We start from the raw sequence: 20,313 nt of genomic DNA on the forward strand, positions 1-20,313 counted from the left end.
GTGTGTTGGGTCTTCATTTCTGTGAGAGGGCTTTTTGTAGTTGCGGCGAGCCGGGACCACTCTTCATCGCGGTGCGCAGGCCTGTCACTGTCGCGGCCTCTCTTGTTGCGGAGCACAAGCTCCAGATGCGCAGGCTTAATAGTTGTGACTCACGGGCCTAGCTGCTCCGCGGCATGTGGGATCTTCCCAGACCAGGGCTCGAACCCGTGTCCCCTGCATCGGCAGGTGGACTCTGAACCACTGCGCCACCAGGGAAGCCCAAGGTTGGTGATTTTATAAAGCAGTGTGGATGAGCCAGGAAATAGGACACTCATACTGGTATAATTTCCAGATTGGCCCCCAGCTCCAGGAATCAATGAAGACAATTTTGATACAAAGATCTTACATGCTTATAGTCCCCATTAGATCCGTTATTTGCTGGAAAAATACGTGTCTTCTCAAAAATCGATGCATATGACTGCTCTTTTCTTGATTCTTTTGGGAATAACGATCTCTTTAGAGACGAAAACAACCTTACTGTGAAGCCCCATGCACTCTTAAACAAAAATTTTCTTATTTCAAAAACTCTTATATGAAACAGAAGCCAGTCTTTTAGGCTTGAAAACTTTAGGAGCCTGTGAGATTTTGTTTTTGCCTTTTGTAAAGGCTAAAGCCAGTTAGCCCTTGGGAGGTTTGGGCTTAGTATGGTATGGTACCTCTAGGAAAGTGCAGAGAGTTGCTTACCAGATGTTAATTACTGAACACAGGCCTGCTCAAAAAATAGCTGAAAACCACATTTAGGGCTGATGGAATGTATCAGTGAGAGAGAAGAAAGGAGGAACACAATTTGTATGAATACATAAAAAAATGAAGGTTGGAGTGTACTTTCAGATCTTCATATGTTGCCCAAATATATTCATTCCACTTGCCTTTCTATTTTCAAGTTCTTTATTTGGAACTGGCCGTGCCCTCACAGTTCTGTAACAGGTGTTTGTAATGTTAGTAGCCTCAGTGTGTTCCAGAGCAGTGCCTTTCAAAGTCTTGACTGCAGTCCACAGTAAGAAATAACACTTTGCACAACCATCTAAGCTATGAAATGCATATCTGATATATTCCATTTAAAAATGCTGGTTATGACATCAAATTAATTGCACATCCCATTAATTGGATGCTGTTTCTTCTTTTGTTGGGACCATTACAGCTTCAATTTCTTTTCTAAAAACTGGAGCACATAGGGCTTCCCTGGTGGTGCAGTGGTTAAGAATCCATCTGCCAATGCAGGGGACACGGGTTCGAGCCCTGGTCTGGGAAGATCCCACATTCCACGGAGCAACTACGCCTGTGCGCCACAACTACCGAGCCTGTGCTCTGGAGCCCGTGAGCCACAACTACTGAAGCCCATGCACCTAGAGCCAGTGCTCCACAACAAGAGAAGTCACCACGATAAGAAGCCCGCGTACCACAACGAAGAGTAGCCCCCGCTCACTGCAACTAGAGAGCGCCCGCGCGCAGCAATGAAGACCCAACACAGCCCAAAATGAATAAACTAAAAAAAATAAAGAAATTAAAAATAAGTAAAATAAAAACTGAAGCACATCTAAAATGCTCATCAGCCCTGCCATGGGCTCTTTGACAAAGTACTTAAAGGTCTCCTTTTCTGTCTGGCTTCCTCACGTCTATCTTCTGGGGCCCAGACCTTTCACAGTAAAGGATGAAGAGGAGATAGTTGTAAAAAAGTTGTGTTAAATGATGATAACCCAGCTTCAGCTTATAGGAAGTAAATGATGTAGGACTTCTGTTCTTTCTGAAAACATAGCTTGGCTGAGTTGCCACAATTTAAAGGTTATAGACTATTATTAACTTACTAAAGTGGAACATGGCAAGTGCAAACATGTTTTCTTTCACGTGTTGAAAAAATACAAAAGTTTACTTAAACCACGTATTTATTAAAAGCAGAATACGAAGTACTTTGGAATTCAAAATACTGCAGTGTTTATCCTTAACAGATTTAATTCTAAAAAAAAGTCAGTCATTTCAAGGGAGGTAATACAAATTTTCGGTAAGAATCCCAACCTGGTTGCAACTGAGTTTATTCAAGCTCTGCGGCCTCCATGTGCTCCTCCAAGGTCCCCACCATCAACAGCTCAAACCGATTGCCTCCCTCATGCCAACTCCTAGCGTTCAAGGTGGTCCCCACTCTGTTCTCTGACCAGGGGGTACGTCGTTTCTTTTGCCTTCTTTTTTTTGATTTACCCTTTGGTAGGACTAGTTCAGCAGGGGCACATGACCTAGTGGCACTGAACATATGCTCATAGAGTTGCTGGGCCTCAGGACACACGTGCAGGAGGCTCTCCACTGAGGCTGACGTCAGCAGTTGTTGGCAGAGCCCGTGCACCAGGCTCCCGCTGTACAGTCTGCTCAGGGGAGAGAAGAGGGTGTCATTACAGCAGAGGTTCCTGCACTGAGACAACTCACTAATGTGGCTTCAACAGACCCATCAAACACTGTGAGCGCTGCTTCTATAAAATCATTATTAAAGTTACTCAAGAATAATCTGTTTCTTGAAAGAAGGAACTGAATTGTTACAGAGATTACTTCTTGGCTAATGATACTTAGAACTTTTTATCAACAAAGTAAATGATGGATGCTTGCTGGTTCTCCAACTAGCCCAAAGTTGAGCAGGCCTCTTAACACTTCAAAGACAAGGAGTTAAAAATGCCTCTGATAGGACAAATAGGCAGTCTGTTGAAATATGAGAACATTTAATCGTATCATTTGCGAGGTCATTCATTCACTTGGATTAAAAACCAACTCCACAAATATAAGCTGGAATGAACTGGAAGCCACAGATTTAACATATTAACTTACTGCCAGGGTTGACTGACTGGTACCTTAGCAACTGATGGAGAACCATCATTTACTCAGTGTAAAATCATCATTTAAAGAGCCTTGGTGATGCTGAGATGCAGGAACAACTCTCCTGCTGAAATCATTATTGAGGGAACTGTTTCCGCTGTCTTGTTTTATAGGGATCCGTGGTCACTAGAGAGGATCCAGTCAAGGATGAACAAAATTAGTAAAGGAAAGGAATAAGGAATCCATAGGTCAAACGCCAATCAATCTTATTTGGTAGAGAGGTCTAGGGTGTGGGAATGTAATAGGGGCCGGGCATGCTCAGTGGGCCGGGCCAGCAGGTTTGCGTGGCCACCCCAGGTTGCAGCATCGGTTCAGCACCGGTTCAGCCCGCGGACGCCACGTCGCCCTGTGGCTGCGGCTCGTTCCTGGGAACTTGCGTGTGGAGGCGGCTCCCAAGTAGCCGGCGGGGGGCCTCGGGGCAGCTGAGGCCCTCGTGCTGCTGAGTGTCCAGCTGGCAGGCCCGGCGGGCAGACGTGTGTGTGTGGGGGGCGCCACGCTCAGTACAGGGGGCGGGGTGGGCACGCAGCCCTTAGCCAGGACTGGCAGCCGGGACAGCGGTCCCCCTCCAGCAGCAGTCAACTTGCAGCCGTGCTGGGACAGCGAATGCGATGAGAGGCGGATCACAGCCTTCTCCCTGGCTACTAGGCCCGCTGGCCTTGGGGCCGGTGGGTGAAAAGGGGGAACTGGGGTCCAGTTTGAGGGCCGGCGGGGTCCTGGGCACCTGGCTCCCTCAGTGATGCTGGCTGGGCAAGGTCTGGGGGGCCAGGCCCTGAGGGCGCCGCCAGCTGAGATCTGCCTCTCCCGTTTGGCCTGGGCACTGGCATGAGGACCCAGACTGGGTGCCAGACAAACGAACGCTCCGGGGCAGGGTAACCAGCCCCCGCAGGGACCCCCTTCACTTAGCCAGGGCCTGGACCTAGGAGGGCGAAAGTCGGTCCTTGGGACTTTAAACAGGTAAAATGAAGGGTAATGATGTCACTTCGCTTCTGGGATTTGTTAAGTGTTAAAAGCCACAAGGAGGCATGGAGACAGAATTAAATGCCTCCCTTTCCCTTTCTCTTTAGAACAGAGGATAACATTTGTTTTGTTAGAGGTTTATAGGAACATGGTGACCTGACCTCAAGAACAAAGGATCTGACACCAGGAAGTCTGCAACAACTAACCATGTGCCTCCCTCACCCTTCCTATAAAAGGGCTTTGCTGAAAGCTCTCAGCGAGTTGGGATTTTTAAGGCATGAGCCACCTATCTCCTTCCAGGGCCCTGCAATAAACCTTTCTCTGCTCCAAACTCCAATGTTTTGGTACTGTTTGGCCTCACTGTGCGTCAGACACACAGACTTGAGTTCAGTAACATTAACAACACTATGTACTGCTAGGAAGCTTTCAACTTGAAATATTTCAAGTCAAACCAGCATATATGATAGGTCTCCGTATAGCACTCATTAATTCAACAAGTATTTGAGTAATACTAGGCACTGGGGCTACAACAGTAAACAAAACAGGCAAGTCCCAGCACACACCCAGAGCTTATCTTCAAGTGGAGAGACAAAGCACATATGTAATCTCAACTCCATTTTCTAACCATCTCCCTTTTATCTTCCTCACTCACTCCCTTGAATAATATTTCAATAGGATGATCAGAAAAAGCCTTTATAACGTGATATTTGAATAAAGATCTGAAAGAAATGAGGGAAAGAGCTATACTCTACCAACAACTGCCTCTTATTTTTATTTTAATGAACCGATTTTTTTAAATTTGGAAAACTTTAAAAAATCATGGAAACTTTCTTTGGAAATATGGAAGTAATTTAATATTTTAAAAATTTAATATTACAGCTCTTCAGCTCTAACAGTGATCCAAGACCAGTTATATACTAAGTTTGATTGTTTTTAAAAAAACTTCTTTGCGTTAAATGACAACTGAAGTATTTACTTCTACATGCAGCCATCTGCACTAGTTTCCTGGGTGCTTACCGAGTTAGGTCTGGCTCTGGGAGAGGCGTGGACAGCAGTTGGTTGAGATACAGCCCCATCTGCAGACAGCACTGCCACTGACAGAAGACATGAGCTGTGTCTAAGTCCAGCCTCAGGCCCGGCTGTGCCTTCACTCTCTGCAGCTCTTCATACAGCATCTCAGCACCACCGCCCTGTGGAGCTTCCTCATCTAGATAAAGACACGACCCAAGGGCAGTATTTCCAAAAACACTGTATCACCTTGTAATTTTATCCATATATAAAACTTCAAATTCCGTAAAGAAAAAAGTGAATAACCAAAATGCTTTTCTTTTTTGGCTCTTTTCTATTTTCATGTCAATGTAAAAGCCTTTCAATGTATAAACTGAAATATTTATACTGAGATGCCCTTTTAATGACAACCTAACTTTATTCAACCCCAAATTCTTTATCTTTTTCCTTAACATAGTATCTCTTCCTCTAATCTACTACCTGACTTTAAACACATCTGCATCTGAACTCTCCAAACCCTAAATGTGTCTCTATGAAAAATCCCCTTCTCTTTACTGTTCTCTTTCACTACATTTCCTTAAAGAAACAGCCGTGTGTTCAAAACACGCTTTAACTTCTGTTTTATGGGAAGAGAATGAGAGTATGACTCATAGAGAATGGGGCAAATGAGCCACTTCCTCAGTGGTGGAGGACAAGCAGCAGCCACCCCAGGAAACCTGCCTGTTCCCGGCTCCACGTGCAGCCTGCCTTCCGGACCAACCTGGAAGGAAGGAAAAGGAGGCCCACCTTTTACCAATGAGCGAGCAGCAAGGCACTGAGCCTGCCTGGGTGTGGGGTCCACATTCCTAAAAGAAAAGAAACAGACCCTTGACATGCCCCTTCTGTTGGACTCAGGTAAAAACTTAATAGACTGGTGCTCTGAGAATTTTCTTAAACTACATTTATGTTCAATGAGAGGAAACACCTTGAACTTGTATCCTAACCAGCAGTGGGCCAGAACTTAACCTGCTGTGCAACAGTCCCTTCTGACAGCTGCTCTCCCACTTTGGGGTGTCCTGGAGTCTGTGCTGGCTCATCCTTTCATGAACTTATTTTAAACAGTAAATGCCAGAGTAGTGCTGTCCAGAACTTTCTGCAGTGATGGGAATGTTCTTCATCTGTGCTGTCCAGTACAGCAGCCTCTAGCCACCTGTGGCTGCTGGGCACTTAGAATGTGGCAAGTGCATTGAGAAGCTGAATTTTAAATTTTAAATAGCCACCTGTGGCTAGTAGCTATCACGTTAGTACTGTTCTAGAGTGTGACAACTATTATACATGTTTGGATAAAGCATTCATAATTTTGTAAAGAGAATAATCCCATTACAGGATTGAAGTGCTCCAATGCATCATTTATTTCACCTGATGTTTAAATAAAGATGAAACTGCCTCAAAGTGTATTTCTCTAATAGAAAGAGAAGTTACCAGTTCTACCATCACAACTCATATACTAATTGAAACTTACAGTGGGGAAAAAAGAAAGTAAAAAAATAAATGACACAAAACAGCACAAGCATGAATGTTTACAGTAATTGTAGGTATTCTTAAGTTTCACCAATGGGCAATTTTACTTAAGTCTCCAGGGGAGATGCTGCTGCTGCACTGAAGAGAAGGACAAGGAACACGGAGCACAAAATGTACATCACGGTCACGCTTTACAGACTGAGCGTCAGGTGCTACAGGACAGGTGGGTGAGGCAGCATCAGCGCATCTTCACTGCTGTGCCCTTGAGGTCAAGCCCTCCAGCACTGACCTGGTACACGGAGCACTCAGAAAGATCTACAAGGAATGAGTGACATTTTGGTGCCCCACTTCTAAGTTCTGATACAACTGATGGAAGTAAATAATCCGAGAATTTTTGTTTGTTTGTTTAAACGTTTGATTACATGCAAGTAACATGCAAAAATATACTCTTGGGACTTCCAGATACCTACCAGGGCTGTTGATCATGGCATGCAAGGGTCCCATCAGCATCCCCAGCAGTAAGGCCTGCAGATGATGCAGCTTTGCCTTGGCCTCCGTGTGCTGCACCCAGTAGCAGCTGACGGCGATGGGCAACTTCAACGCAGCAGGGATTGGGTCCAGGATGCTCTGTTTCACTTTCAGCGTTTCTAACAGAAGTATCTGCCGTCTAGCCAAGGAGAGCTGAAAATATACACCAAACGTTCTGTAAGTTACTTTGGAGAATGTCTTTCTTCTTCATTCTCTAGGTCGGTTTCTTATCTTCCTATGGAAAAAAATCAGCCACACTCAAAATTAGAACCTTCATAAGGGGCGTAATAAATGTGGTGACTGGCTGGACGTGCTGTCTCTTCCCACTGCACAGCCCTTGCTCGCGTCAGTCCATCCCCCATGCAGGCTGTTGGGCATCTGCAGTGTGCATGTCACCTGGGAAGCTTGTTAAAACAATCCTCAGGCCCCACCCCTTAAACTGATTCAGTAAATGAGGGGAGCCCAGGAAGCTGCATTTTAACTCTTCTGCTTTAAGAAACAAGGATCTATACTCAACCCTACCCTCACCTGCCAGTGACTGTTCAAGCCCCCGTCCTCTGTGACACCATCACCAATCACCTCCGGAAGGCAGACTTTAACCACATGCACCCTCTGCAGCATCCCATGCAGCCTTCTGCTTGTCTGGGTCCTGCCTCATGTACCAACCCAGCTGAATGTCTTATTGTCTGTTTTCTCCCACACGGGGATTGTCCCAAGGTGGCCGCTTCTAGTGGCAGGTATATTCCAGCAAATAGGAATATTTAAGGGCTGTCTGCATTGTCCTTGTAATAACATACCACACCAACTTTCACTCCAGGCTTCAAATAAAAGGAAGTAAACAGCTATGAGGGCTTCGGGCTTCTGGTTGACATAATTTTGCCTTAATGAATCTTTTTTCCTTCTTTTTTTTTGTTGATTTTTATGCCATTTTTTTAAAAAACTGAAGTATAGTTGATTTACTATGAATCTTAAGATTTAAGAACCATAAGGGACCTTGCAGGTCACACACTTTTACAGATAAGGAAATTAGGACTATTAAAAGAGCATCTCTGGGCGACTTCACAATCAAACTCTAAGAGGAAAAAAAATAGTTTGTATTACTGGTGTCTGCACACACCTAGAAAAGATTTCCTTCTTAATTTTCTGGAAGGATGAGACAGTCTGGCACATTTCTTGGCACCTAACACCTAGTCAGTAAGTAAGTGTGTTGATAGCTGAAAACAGAGATGTTAACTTGAAGTAAAACACGTTGTAACTGACAAAATAGGTTCATCATCAATGTATGACAACTTTAATATAATGATTTATAGGTACTGGTTTTAATAATTTGATACTGTGATAAAAATTTAAAAATTAGAAATATGCAAAGTGGTTTACAGTACAGTCAATCACCCCTATGGGAAGTAGCATTAACTACTTAAATTTAAATATATTCCTCATAATCTAAACTGATAGAAAGACCTATCATGCAAAGCTAAGAAAATACATGAATTCTATTCTGACATATGATGCTTAAATTATTGAATTCTCTATCCAAGTTACAAATTCTATTAACCAAGCAGAGTCTGGGCTTTGACTTCAGAGAGGTTCTGCCCTCACTAACTCTGCAGCCTTGAGCGAGTTTCTGAGCTTTTCTACAGTCAGGTCTGATCATCTGTAAAATGGGCACTAGAATGAGTTACACAGATGTTTCATGGAACCCACTAGTCCTTGTTCCCTTCCCCAAGGGGGACTACTCTGCTCACAGCCCTTAAATCTAGTTAGGGTCCATCCCATGTGACAAGTCTGCAGAAGAAGCTGCCTCAGAGGCAGAGGCACCCGGAGAGAGGCTGGGCTTGGCACTGACTTACTCCACAAGAATGATCCCTTCCATCTCTCCTTACGGTTAGCCTCTCACGAGTTAACTTGAATGGTGCTCTGTCCACTGCAAGTGACACAGCCAAAATGGAAACTCTACCCTACCTGGTTACTGTGGGAAATAAATGAGAGATTGTATACATTTTCTATTACAAGAGCTGGCACAGAGCAGATGAAGTATTACTGTCACATCACGTTAAGCATACAAAATGAAGATATTATCACAAAGTCTCCGTACTTGTACCTGCACACCTCTGGAATAATATTTGCACCTGATTCCCTTTAGAAATATCATGGGCTAATTAGAGCTAACAACATTGAGCTAAAATGCAGAACTGAGGGTGCCAAGGGAAAGCCAAATGATGTCACCGCACAGACACTGAACTAAAATCTCACCCCACTTTGAATACAAGTACGTGATGAGAACACTTGTCACCTCCACTGAGCCAGCAGTATAATCCACCTGCTGTACTCATTGACTCAATTGGATTTTCATGTGGGGGAAAAGTGTCCTGACCCCTATGTCACACCACACACACAAACAAATCAATTCTAGATAGCTTTCAGATCTAAGTGTAAAAGGCAAAAATATTTTTCATGACCTTGGAGCAGGCAATAATTTCTTAAGTAGGTCACAAAAGTGACAGGCATAAATAAAATTTTAGATTAGAGTGTATTAAGAACTTTTGTTCAGCAAAACATACTTGAGTGAAAAGACAACCCACAGTACGCTCCCACAATGTTATCTGACAAAGGACCTGTATATAGAAATAAACAAAAACACACGAAAATGGGCAAAAGGCTTTGAATAGAAACTTAACAGAATATGCAAATGGCCAGTGAACACATGCAAAGGTGTTCAAATAACTCATCAGAGAAATGCAAACTAACACCCACCAAATTGGCTAAAATGATGGCAACCATAAGAACAGCTAAAATTGGGTGGAGTAGGACGTGTTCTCACTCCCTCTTGTGAGAGCACCAGAATCACAACTAACTGCTGAACAATCATCGACAGGAAGACACTGGAACTCACCAAAAAAGATACCCCACATCCAAAGACAAAGGAGAGGCCACAATGAGATGGTAGGAGGGGCAAAATCACAATAAAATCAAATCCCATAACTGCTGAGTGGGTGACTCACAGACTGGAGAACTCTTATACCACAGAAGTCCACCCACTGGAGTGAAGGTTCTGAGCCCCACGTCAGGCTTCCCAACCTGGGGGTCTGGCAACGGGAGAAGGAATTCCTAGAGAATCAGACTTTGAAGGCTAGCGGGATTTGATTGCAGGACTTCAATGGGAGAAACAGAGACTCTACTCTTGGAGGGCACACACAAAGTAGTGTGCACATCAGGACCTAGGGGAAGGAGTAGTGACCCATAGGAGACTGAACCAGACCTACCTGCTAGTGTTGGAGGGTCTCCTGCAGAGGTGGGGGATGGCTGTGTCTCATCGTGAGGACAAGGACACTGGCAGCAGAAGTTCTGGGAAGTACTCCTTGGCGTGAGCCCTCCCAGAGTCTGTCATTAGCCCCACCAAAGCGCCCAGGTAGGCTCCAGTGTTGGGTCACCTCTAGCCAAACAACCAACAGGGAGGGAACCCAGCCCCACCCATCAGCAGACAAGCAGATTAAAGTTTTACTGAGCTCTTCCCACCTGAGCAACAGCCAGCTCTACTCACCACCAACCAGTCCCTCCCATCAGGAAACTTGCACAAGCCTCACATATAGCCTAATCCACCAGAGGGCAGACAGCAGAAGCAAGAACTACAACCCTGCAGCCTGTGGAACAAAAACCACATTCACAGAAAGATAGACAAGACGAAAAGGCAGAGGGCTATGTACCAGATGAAGGAACAAGATAAAACCCCAGAAAAACAAATAAATGAAGTGGAGATAGGCAACCTTTCAGAAAAAGAATTCAGAATAATGATAGTGAAGATGATCCAGGACCTCGGAAAAAGAATGGAGGCAAAGATTGAGAAGATGCAAGAAATGTTTAACAAAGACCTAGAAGAATTAAAGAACAAACTAACAGAGATGAACAATACAATAAGTGAAATGAAAAACACCCTAGAAGGAATCAATAACAGAATAACTGAGGCAGAAGAACAGATAAGTGACCTAGAAGACAGAATGGTGGAATTCACTGCTGCAGAACGGAATAAAGAAAGAAGAATGAAAAGAAATGAAGACAGCCCAAGAGACCTCTGGGACAACATTAAACGCAACAACATTCATATAATAGGGGTCCCAGAGGAGGAGAGAGAGAGAAAGGACCTTAGAAAATATTTGAAGAGATTATACTAGAAAACTTCCCTAACATGGGAAAGGAAATAGCCACCCAAGTCCAGGAAGTGCAGAGAGTCCCATACAGGATAAACCCAAGAAGAAACACGCCAAGACACATAGTAATCAAATTGGCAAAAATTAAAGACAAAGAAAAATTATTGAAAGCAGCAAGGGAAAAATAACATACAAGGGAACTCCCATAAGGTTAACAGCTGATTTCTTGGCAGAAACTCTACAAGCCAGAAGGGAGTGGTATGATACACTTAAAGTGATGAAAGGGAAGAACCTACAACCAAGATTACTTTACCCGGCAAGGATCTCATTCAGATTCGATGGAGAAATCAAAAGCTTTACAAACAAGCAAAAGCTAAGAGAAATCAGCACCACCAAACCAGCTCTACAACAAATGCTAAAGGAACTTCTCTAAGGGGGAAGCACAAGAGAAGAAAAGGACCTACAAAAACAAACCCAAAACAATTAAGAAAATGGTCATAGGAACATACATATTGATAATTACCTTCAACGTGAATGGATTAAATGCTCCAACCAAAAGACACAGGCTCGTTGAATGGATACAAAAGCAAGACCCACTTCAGACCTAGGGACACATATAGACTGAAAGTGAGGGGAGGGAAAAAGATACTCCATGCAAATGGAAATCAAAAGAAAGCTTGAGGAGCAATACTCATATCAGATAAAATAGACTTTAAAATAAAGAATGTTACAAAAGACAAGGAAGGACACTACATAATGATCAAGGGATCAATCCAAGAAGAAAATACAACAATTATAAATATATACGCACCCAACACAGGAGCACCTCAATACATAAGGCAACTGCTAACAGCTATAAAATAGGAAATAGACAGTAACACAATAATAGTGGGGGACTTTAACGCCTCTCTTACACCAATGGCCAGATCATCCAAACAGAAAATTAATAAGGAAACACAAACTTTAAATGACACATAGACCAGATAGATTTAATTGATATTTATAGGACATTCCATCCAGAAACAGCAGATTACACTTTCTTCTCAAGTGCACACGGAACATTCTCCAGGATAGATCACATCTTGGGTCACAAATCAAGCCTCAGTAAATTTAAGAAAATTGAAATCATATCAAGCATCTTTTCTGACCACAACGGTATGAGATTAGAAATCAATTACTGGGAAAAAAACGTAAAAAACACAAACCCATGGAGGCTAAACAATAACCAACTAAATAACCAAGAGAACACTGAAAAAATCAAAGAGGAAATCAAAATATACCTAGAGAAAAGTGACAATGAAAACACGACGATCCAAAACCTATAGGATACGGCAAAGCAGTTCTAAGAGGGAAGTTTATAGCTATACAAGCCTACCTCAAGAAACAAAAAAATCTCAAACAGACAATCTAACCTTACACCTAAAGGAACTAGAGAAAGAAGAACAAACAAAACACAAAGTTAGTAGAAGCAAAGAAATCATAAAGATCAGGGCAGAAATAAATGAAACAGAAACAAAGAAAACAATAGCAAAGATCAATAAAACTAAAAGCTGGTTCTTTGAGAAGATAAATAAAATTGATAAACCATTAACCAGACTCATCAAGAGGGAGATGACTCAAATCAATAAAATTAGAAAAGAAAAAGAAGTTACAACAGACATGACAGAAATACAAAGCATCCTAAGAGACTACTACAAGCAACTCTATGCCAATAAAATGGACAACCTGGAAGAAATGGACAAATTTTTAGGAAGGTATAACCTTCCAAGACTGAACCAGGAAGAAACAGAAAATATGAATAAACCAATCACAAGTAATGAAATTGAAACTATGATTAAAAATCTTCCAACAAACAGAGGGCCAGGACCAGATGGCTTCACAGGTGAATTCTATCAAACATTTAGAGAAGAGATAACACCCATCCTTCTCAAACTCTTCCAAAAATTTGCAGAGGAAGGAACACTCCCAAACTCATTCTATGAGGCCACCATCACACTGATACCAAAACCGGACAAAGATACCGCAAAAAAAGAAAATTACAGACCAATATCACTGATGAATATAGATTCAAAAATCCTCAAGAAAATACTAGGAAACAGAAACCAACAACACATTAAAAGGATCATACACCATGATCAAGTGGGATTTATCCCAGGGATGCAAGGATTCTTCAATATATGCTAATCAATCAATGTGATACACCATATTAACAAATTGAAGAAGAAAAAACATATGATCATCTCAGTAGATGCAGAAAAATCATTCAACAAAATTCAACACCCATGTATGATAAAAACTCTCCAGAGAATGGGCATAGAGGGAACCTACCTCAACATAATAAAGGCCATATATGACAAACCCACAGCAAACATCATTCTCAATGGTGAAAACCTAAAAGCATTTTGTCTAAGATCAGGAACAAGACAAGGATGTCCACTCTCACCACTATTATTCAACATAGTTTTGGAAGTCCTAGCCACGGCAGTAAGAGAAGAAAAAGAAATAAAAGGAATATAAATTGGAAAAGAAGAAGTAAAACTGTCACTGTTTGCAGATGACATGATACTATATATAGAGAATCCTAAAGATGCCACCAAAAAACTACTACAGCTAATCAATGAATTTGGTAAAGTTGCAGGACACAAAATTAATGCACAGACATCTCTTGCATTCCTATACACTAATGATGAAAAATCTGAGAGAGAAATTAAGGAAACACTCCATTTACGACTGCAACAAAAAGAATAAAATACCTAAGAATAAACCTACCTAGGGAAACAAAAGACCTGTATGCAGAAAACTATAAGACACTAATGAAAGAAATTAAAGATGATACAAACAGATGGAGAGATATACCATGTTCTTAGATTGGAAGAATCAATATTGTGAAAATGACTCTACTATCCAAAGCAATCTATAGATTCAATGCAATCCCTATCAAATTACTAATGGCATTTTTTACAGAACTAAAACAAAAAATCTTAAAAGTTGTATGGAGACATAAAAGACCCTGAATAGTCAAAGCAGTCTTGAGGGAAAAAAAAGGAGCTGGAGGAATCAGACTCCCTGACTTCAGACTATACTACAAAGCTACAGTTATCAAGACAATATGGTACTGAAACAGAAACAGAAATACAGATCAATGGAACAGGATAGAAAGCCCAGAGATAAACCCATGCACCTATGGTCAACTAATCTATGACAAAGGAGGCAAGGATATACAATGGAGAGAAGACAGTCTCTTCAATAAGTGGTGCTGGGAAAACTGGAAAGTTACATGGAAAAGAATAAAATTAGAACTCTTCTAACACCATACACAAAAATAAACTCAAAATGGATTAGAGACCTAAATGTAAGACCGAACATTATAAAACTCTCAGAGGAAAACATAGGAAGAAAACTCTTTGACATAAATCACAGCAAGATCTTTTTTGATCCACATCCTAGAGTAATGGAAATAAAAACAAAAATAAACAAATGGGACCTAACGAAACTTAAAAGTTTTTGCACAGCAAAGGAAACCATAAACAAGATGAAAAGACAACACTCACCTCAGAATGGAAGAAAATATTTGCAAACGAATCAACGGACAAAGGGTTAATCTCCAAAATGTATAAACAGCTCATGCAGCTCAATATTAAAAAAACAAACAACCCAATCCAAAAATGGGCAGAAGACCTAAACAGACATTTCTCCAAAGAAGACATACAGATGACCAAGAAGCACATGAAAAGCTGCTCAACATCACTAAGTATTAGAGAAATGCAAATCAAAACTACAATGAGGAGGGACTTCCGGGAAGATGGCGGAAGAGTACGACGAGGAGATCACCTTCCTCCCCACAGATACACCAGAAATATATCTACACGTGGAACAACTCCTACAGAACACCTACTGAACGCTGGCAGAAGACCTCAGACCTCCCAAAAGGCAAGAAACCCCCCACGTACCTGGGTAGGGCAAAAGAAAAACGAATAAACAGAGACAAAAGGATAGGGATGGGACCTGCACCAGTGGGAGAGAGCTGTGAAGGAGGAAAGGTTTCCACACACTAGGAAGCCCCTTCGCGGGCAGAGACTGCGGGTGGTGGAGGAGCTTTGGAGCCGCAGAGCACAGCAACAGGGGTGCAGAGGGCAAAGCGGAGAGATTCCTGCACAGAGGATCAGTGCCGACTGGCACTCACCAGCCCGAGAGGCTTGTGTGCTCCCCCGCCAGAGCGGGCGGGACTGGGAGCTGAGGCTCGGGCTTTGGTCGGCAGGGAGAGAACTGGGGTTGGCGGCGTGAACACAGCCTGCAGGGGGTTAGTGCGCCACAACTGGCCGGGAGGGAGTCCGGGGAAAAGTCTGGACCTGCTGAAGAGGCAAGAGAATGTTTCTTTCCTCTTTGTTTCCCGGTGCGCGAGGAGAGGGGATTAAGAACACAGCTTAAAGGAGATCCAGAGACGGGCGCGAGCCACGGCTAAAAGTGCGGATCCCAGAGACAGACATGAGACATTAAGGCTGCTGCTGCCGCCACCAAGAAGCCTGTGTGCAAGCACAGGTCACTATCCACACCCCCCTTCCGAGGAGCCTGTGCAGCCCGCCACTGCCAGGATCCTGTGATCCAGGGACAACTCCTGCAGGAGAACACATGGCGTGCCTCAGGCTGGTACAACATCATGCTGGCCTCTGCCGCCGCAGGCTCCCCTGCACTCTGTGACCCTCCCTACACCCGGCCTGAGTGAACCAGAGCCCCCGAATCAGCGGCTCCTTTAACCCTGTCCTGTCTGAGCAAAGAACAGATGCCCTCCGGGGACCTACACACACAGGTGAGGCCAAATCCAAAGCTGAGCCCCTGGGAGCTGTGAGAACAAAGAAGAGAAAGGGAAATCTCTCCCAGCAGCCTCAGAAGCAGCAGATTAAAGCTCCACAATCAACTTGATGTACCCTGCATCTGTGGAATACATGAATAGACAACGAATCATCCCAAATTAAGGAGGTGGACTTTGAGAGCAAGATTATTTTTTCCCCTTCTCTTTTTGTGAGTGTGTATGTGTATGCTTCTGTGTGAGATATTGTCTGTATAGCTTTGCTTCCACCATTTGTCCCAGGGTTCTATCCATCCGTTTTTTTGTTTCCTCTTAATAATTATTTTTTTATTTTAATAACTTTATTATATCTTATTATATCTTATCTTACTTTATTTTATTTTACTTTATCTTCTTTCTTTTTTTTCCTTCCCTCCCTCCTTCCTCCCTCCCTCCCTCCCTCCCTCCCTTTCTTTCTTCTTCTTCTTCCTCCTCCCCTCCTCCCCCTCCTCCTCCTCCTCCTTCTTCTTCTACTACTAATTCTTTCATTCTACCTTTTCTCCCTTTTCTTCTGAGCCGTGTGGATGAAAGCCTCTTGGTGCTGCAGCCAGGAGTTAGGGCTGGGCCTCTGAGGTGGGAGAGTGAACTTCAGGACACTGGTCCAAAAGAGACCTCCCAGCTGCACATAATATCAAACGGCAAAAATCTCCCAGAGATCTCCATCTCAACACCAGCACCCAGCTTCACTCAACGACCAGCAAGCTACATTGCTGGACATCCTATGCCAAACAACTAGCAAGACAGGAACACAACCACACCCATTAGCAGAGAGGCTTCCCCAAATCATAATAAGTCGACACCCCAAAACACACCACCAGACGTGGACCTGCCAACCAGAAAGACAAGATCCAGCCTTATCCACCAGAACACAGGCACTAGTCCCCTCCACCAGGAAGCCTACACAACGCACTGAACCAACCTTAGCCACTGGGGACAGACACCAAAAACAACGGGAACTACGAACCAGCAGTCTGCAAAAAGGAGACCCCAAACACAGTAAGATAAGCAAAATGAGAAGACAGAAAAACAAACCCCAGATATAGGAGCAAGATAAAAACCCACCAGACCTAACAAATGAAGAGGAAATAGGCAGTCTACCTGAAAAAGAAGTCAGAATAATGATAGTAAAGATCATCCAAAATCTTGGAAATAGAATAGAGAAAATGCAAGAAACATTTAACAAGGACCTAGAAAAACTAAAGATGAAACAAACACAATGAACACCACAATAAATGAAATTAAAAATACTCTAGATGGGATCAATAGCAGAATTACTGAAACAGAAGAATGGATAAGTGACCTGGAAGATAAAATAGTGGAAATAACTACTGCAGAGCAGAATAAAGAAAAAAGAATGAAAAGAACTGAGGACAGTCTCAGAGACCCCTGGGACAACATTAAATGCACCAACATTCGAATTATAGAGTTCCCAGAAGAAGAAGAGAAAAAGAAAGGGACTGAGAAAATATTTGAAGAGATTATAGTTGAAAACTTCCCTAATATGGGAAAAGAAATAGTTAATCAAGTCCAGGAAGCACAGAGAGTCCCATACAGGATAAATCCAAGGAGAAATACGCCAAGACACATATTAATCAAACTGTCAAAAATTAAATACAAAGAAAACATTAAAAGCAGCAAGGGAAAAACAACAAATAACACACAAGGGAATCCCCATAAGGTTAACAGCTGATCTTTCAGCAGAAACTCTGCAAGCCAGAAGGGAGTGGCAGGACATATTGAAAGTGATGAAGGAGAAAAATCTGCAACCAAGATTACTCTACCCAGCAAGGATCTCATTCAGATTTGATGGAGAAATTAAAATCTTTACAGACAAGCAAAAGCTGAGAGAGTTCAGCACCACCAAACCAGCTCTACAACAACTGCTAAAGGAACTTCTCTAGGCAAGAAACACAAGAGAAGGAAAAGACCTACAGTAACGAACACAAAACAAGTAAGAAAATGGGAATAGGAACATACATATCGATAATTACCTTAAATGTAAATGGACTAAGTGCTCCAACCAAAAGACACAGATTGGCTGAATGAATACAAAAACAAGACCCATATATTTGCTTTCTACAAGAGACCCACTTCAGACCTAGAGACACATACAGACTGAAAGTAAGGGGATGAAAACGATATTTCATGCAAATGGAAACCAAAGGAAAGCTGGAGTAGCAATTCTCATATCAGACAAATTAGACTTTAAAATAAAGAGTATTAGAAGAGACAGAGAAGGACACTACATAATGATCAAGGGATCGATCCAAGAAGAAGATATAACAATTGTAAATATTTATGCACCCAACATAGGAGCACCTCAATATATAAGGCAAATACTAACAGCCATAAAAGGGGAAATCAACAGTAACACATTCATAGTAGGCGACTTTAACACCCCACTTTCACCAATGGACAGATCATCCAAAATGAAAATAAGTAAGGAAACACAAGCTTTAAATGATACATTAAACAAGATGGACTTAATTGATATTTATAGGACACTCCATCCAAAAACAAAAGAATACACATTTTTCTCTAGTGTTCATGGAACATTCTCCAGGATAGATCATATCTTGGGTCACAAATCAAGCCTTGGTAAATTTAAGAAAATTGAAATTGTATCAAGTATCTTTTCCGACCACAACGCTATGAGACTAGATATCAATTACAGGAAAGAATACAAACACATGGAGGCTAAACAATACACTACTTAATAACGAAGTGATCTCTGAAGAAATCAAAGAGGAAATAAAAATTACCCAGAAACAAATGACAATGGAGACACGACGACCCAAAATCTATGGGATGCAGCAAAAGCAGTTCTAAGAGGGAAGTTTATAGCAATACAATCCTATCTTAAGATACAAGAAACATCTCGAATAAACAACCTAACCTTGCACCTAAAGCAATAAGAGAAAGAAGAACAAAAAAACCCCAAAGTTAGCATAAGGAAAAATCATAAAAATCAGATCAGAAATAAATGAAGAAGAAATGAAGGAAACGATAGCAAAGATCAATAAAACTAAAAGCTGGTTCTTTGAGAAGATAAACAAAATTGATAAACCATTAGTCAGACTCATCAAGAAAAAAAGGGAGAAGACTCAAATCAACAGAATTAGAAATGCAAAAGGAGAAGTAACAACTGACACTGCAGAAATAAAAAAGATCATGAGAGATTACTACAAGCAACTCTATGCCAATAAAATGGACAACCTGGAAGAAATGGACAAATTCTTAGAAAGGTACAACCTGCCAAGAATGTATCAGGAAGAAATAGAAAATATGAACAGACCAATCACAAGCACTGAAATTGAAAATGTGATTAAAAGTCTTCCAACAAACAAACGTCCAGGACCAGTTGACTTCACAGGCGAATTCTATCAAATATTTAGAGAAGAGCTAACACCTATCCTTCTCAAACTCTTCCAAAATATAGCAGAGGGACGAACACTCCCAAATTCATTCTACGAGGCCACCATCACCCTGATACCAAAACCAGACAAAGATGTCACAAAGAACACTACAGGCCGATATCACTGATGAACATAGATGCAAAAATCCTCAACAAAATACTGGCAAACAGAATCCAACAGCACATTAAACGGATCATACACCATGATCAAGTGGGGTTTATTCCAGGAATGCAAGGATTCTTCAATATATGCAAATCAATGAACGTGATACACCATATTAACAAATTGAAGGAGAAAAACTATATGATCATCTCAATAGATGCAGAAAAAGCTTTTGACAAAATTCAACACCCATTTATGATAAAAAACCCTGCAGAAAGTAGGCATAGAGGGAACTTTCCTCAACATAATAAAAGCCATATATCACAAACCCACAGCCAACATCGTCCTCAATGGTGAAAAACTGAAAGCATTTCCACTAAGATCAGGAACAAGACAAGGTTGCCCACTCTCACCACTCTTATTCAACATAGTTTTGGAAGTTTTAGTCACAGCAATCAGAGAAGAAAAGGAAGTAAAAGGAATGCAAATTGGAAAAGAAGAAGTAAAGCTGTCACTATCTGCAGATGACATGATACTATACATAGAGAATCCTAAAGATGCTACCAGAAAACTACTAGAGCTAATCAATGAATTTGGTAAAGTAGCAGGATACAAAATTAATGCACAGACATCTCTGGCATTCCTAAACACTAATGATGAAAAATCTGAAAGTGAAATCAAGAAAACACTCCCATTTACCACTGCAACAAAAAGAATAAAATATCTAGGAATAAACCTACCTAAGGAGACAAAAGACCTGTATGCAGAAAATTATAAGACACTGATGAAAGAAATTAAAGATGATACAAATAGATGGAGAGATATACCATGTTCTTGGATTGGAAGAATCAACATTGTGAAAATGACTCTATTACCCAAAGCAATCTACAGATTCAATGCAATCCCTATGAAACTA

The 20,313-nt window shown here is 41.8% G+C and overlaps 1 protein-coding gene across 6 annotated transcripts in view; it reads right to left on the reverse strand.

The window, feature by feature from the left end:
• Positions 1 to 20,313, reverse strand: part of ASTE1 (asteroid homolog 1) — a 33,244-nt gene that overhangs the window by 4,245 nt on the left and 8,686 nt on the right. For 4 of the 6 annotated variants that reach the window (XM_067737441.1, XM_067737443.1, XM_067737439.1 and 1 more), the window contains 3 exons: positions 6,831 to 7,041; positions 4,870 to 5,059; positions 1,905 to 2,393 (listed from right to left, as the gene is read on the reverse strand). In XM_067737441.1, coding sequence (XP_067593542.1) covers positions 2,069 to 2,393; positions 4,870 to 5,059; positions 6,831 to 7,041 — 726 coding nt within the window. In that variant the 3' untranslated portion in view covers positions 1,905 to 2,068. Of the gene's footprint in view, positions 1 to 1,904; positions 2,394 to 2,870; positions 3,022 to 4,869; positions 5,060 to 6,830; positions 7,042 to 20,313 lie in introns of those variants that run through there. The other 2 variants (XR_010943421.1, XM_067737442.1) reach the window with 2 other exon arrangements.

The sequence above is a fragment of the Pseudorca crassidens genome, chromosome 5 (genome assembly GCF_039906515.1).
Source record: "Pseudorca crassidens isolate mPseCra1 chromosome 5, mPseCra1.hap1, whole genome shotgun sequence".
Classification (NCBI taxonomy): Eukaryota; Metazoa; Chordata; class Mammalia; order Artiodactyla; family Delphinidae; genus Pseudorca; species Pseudorca crassidens.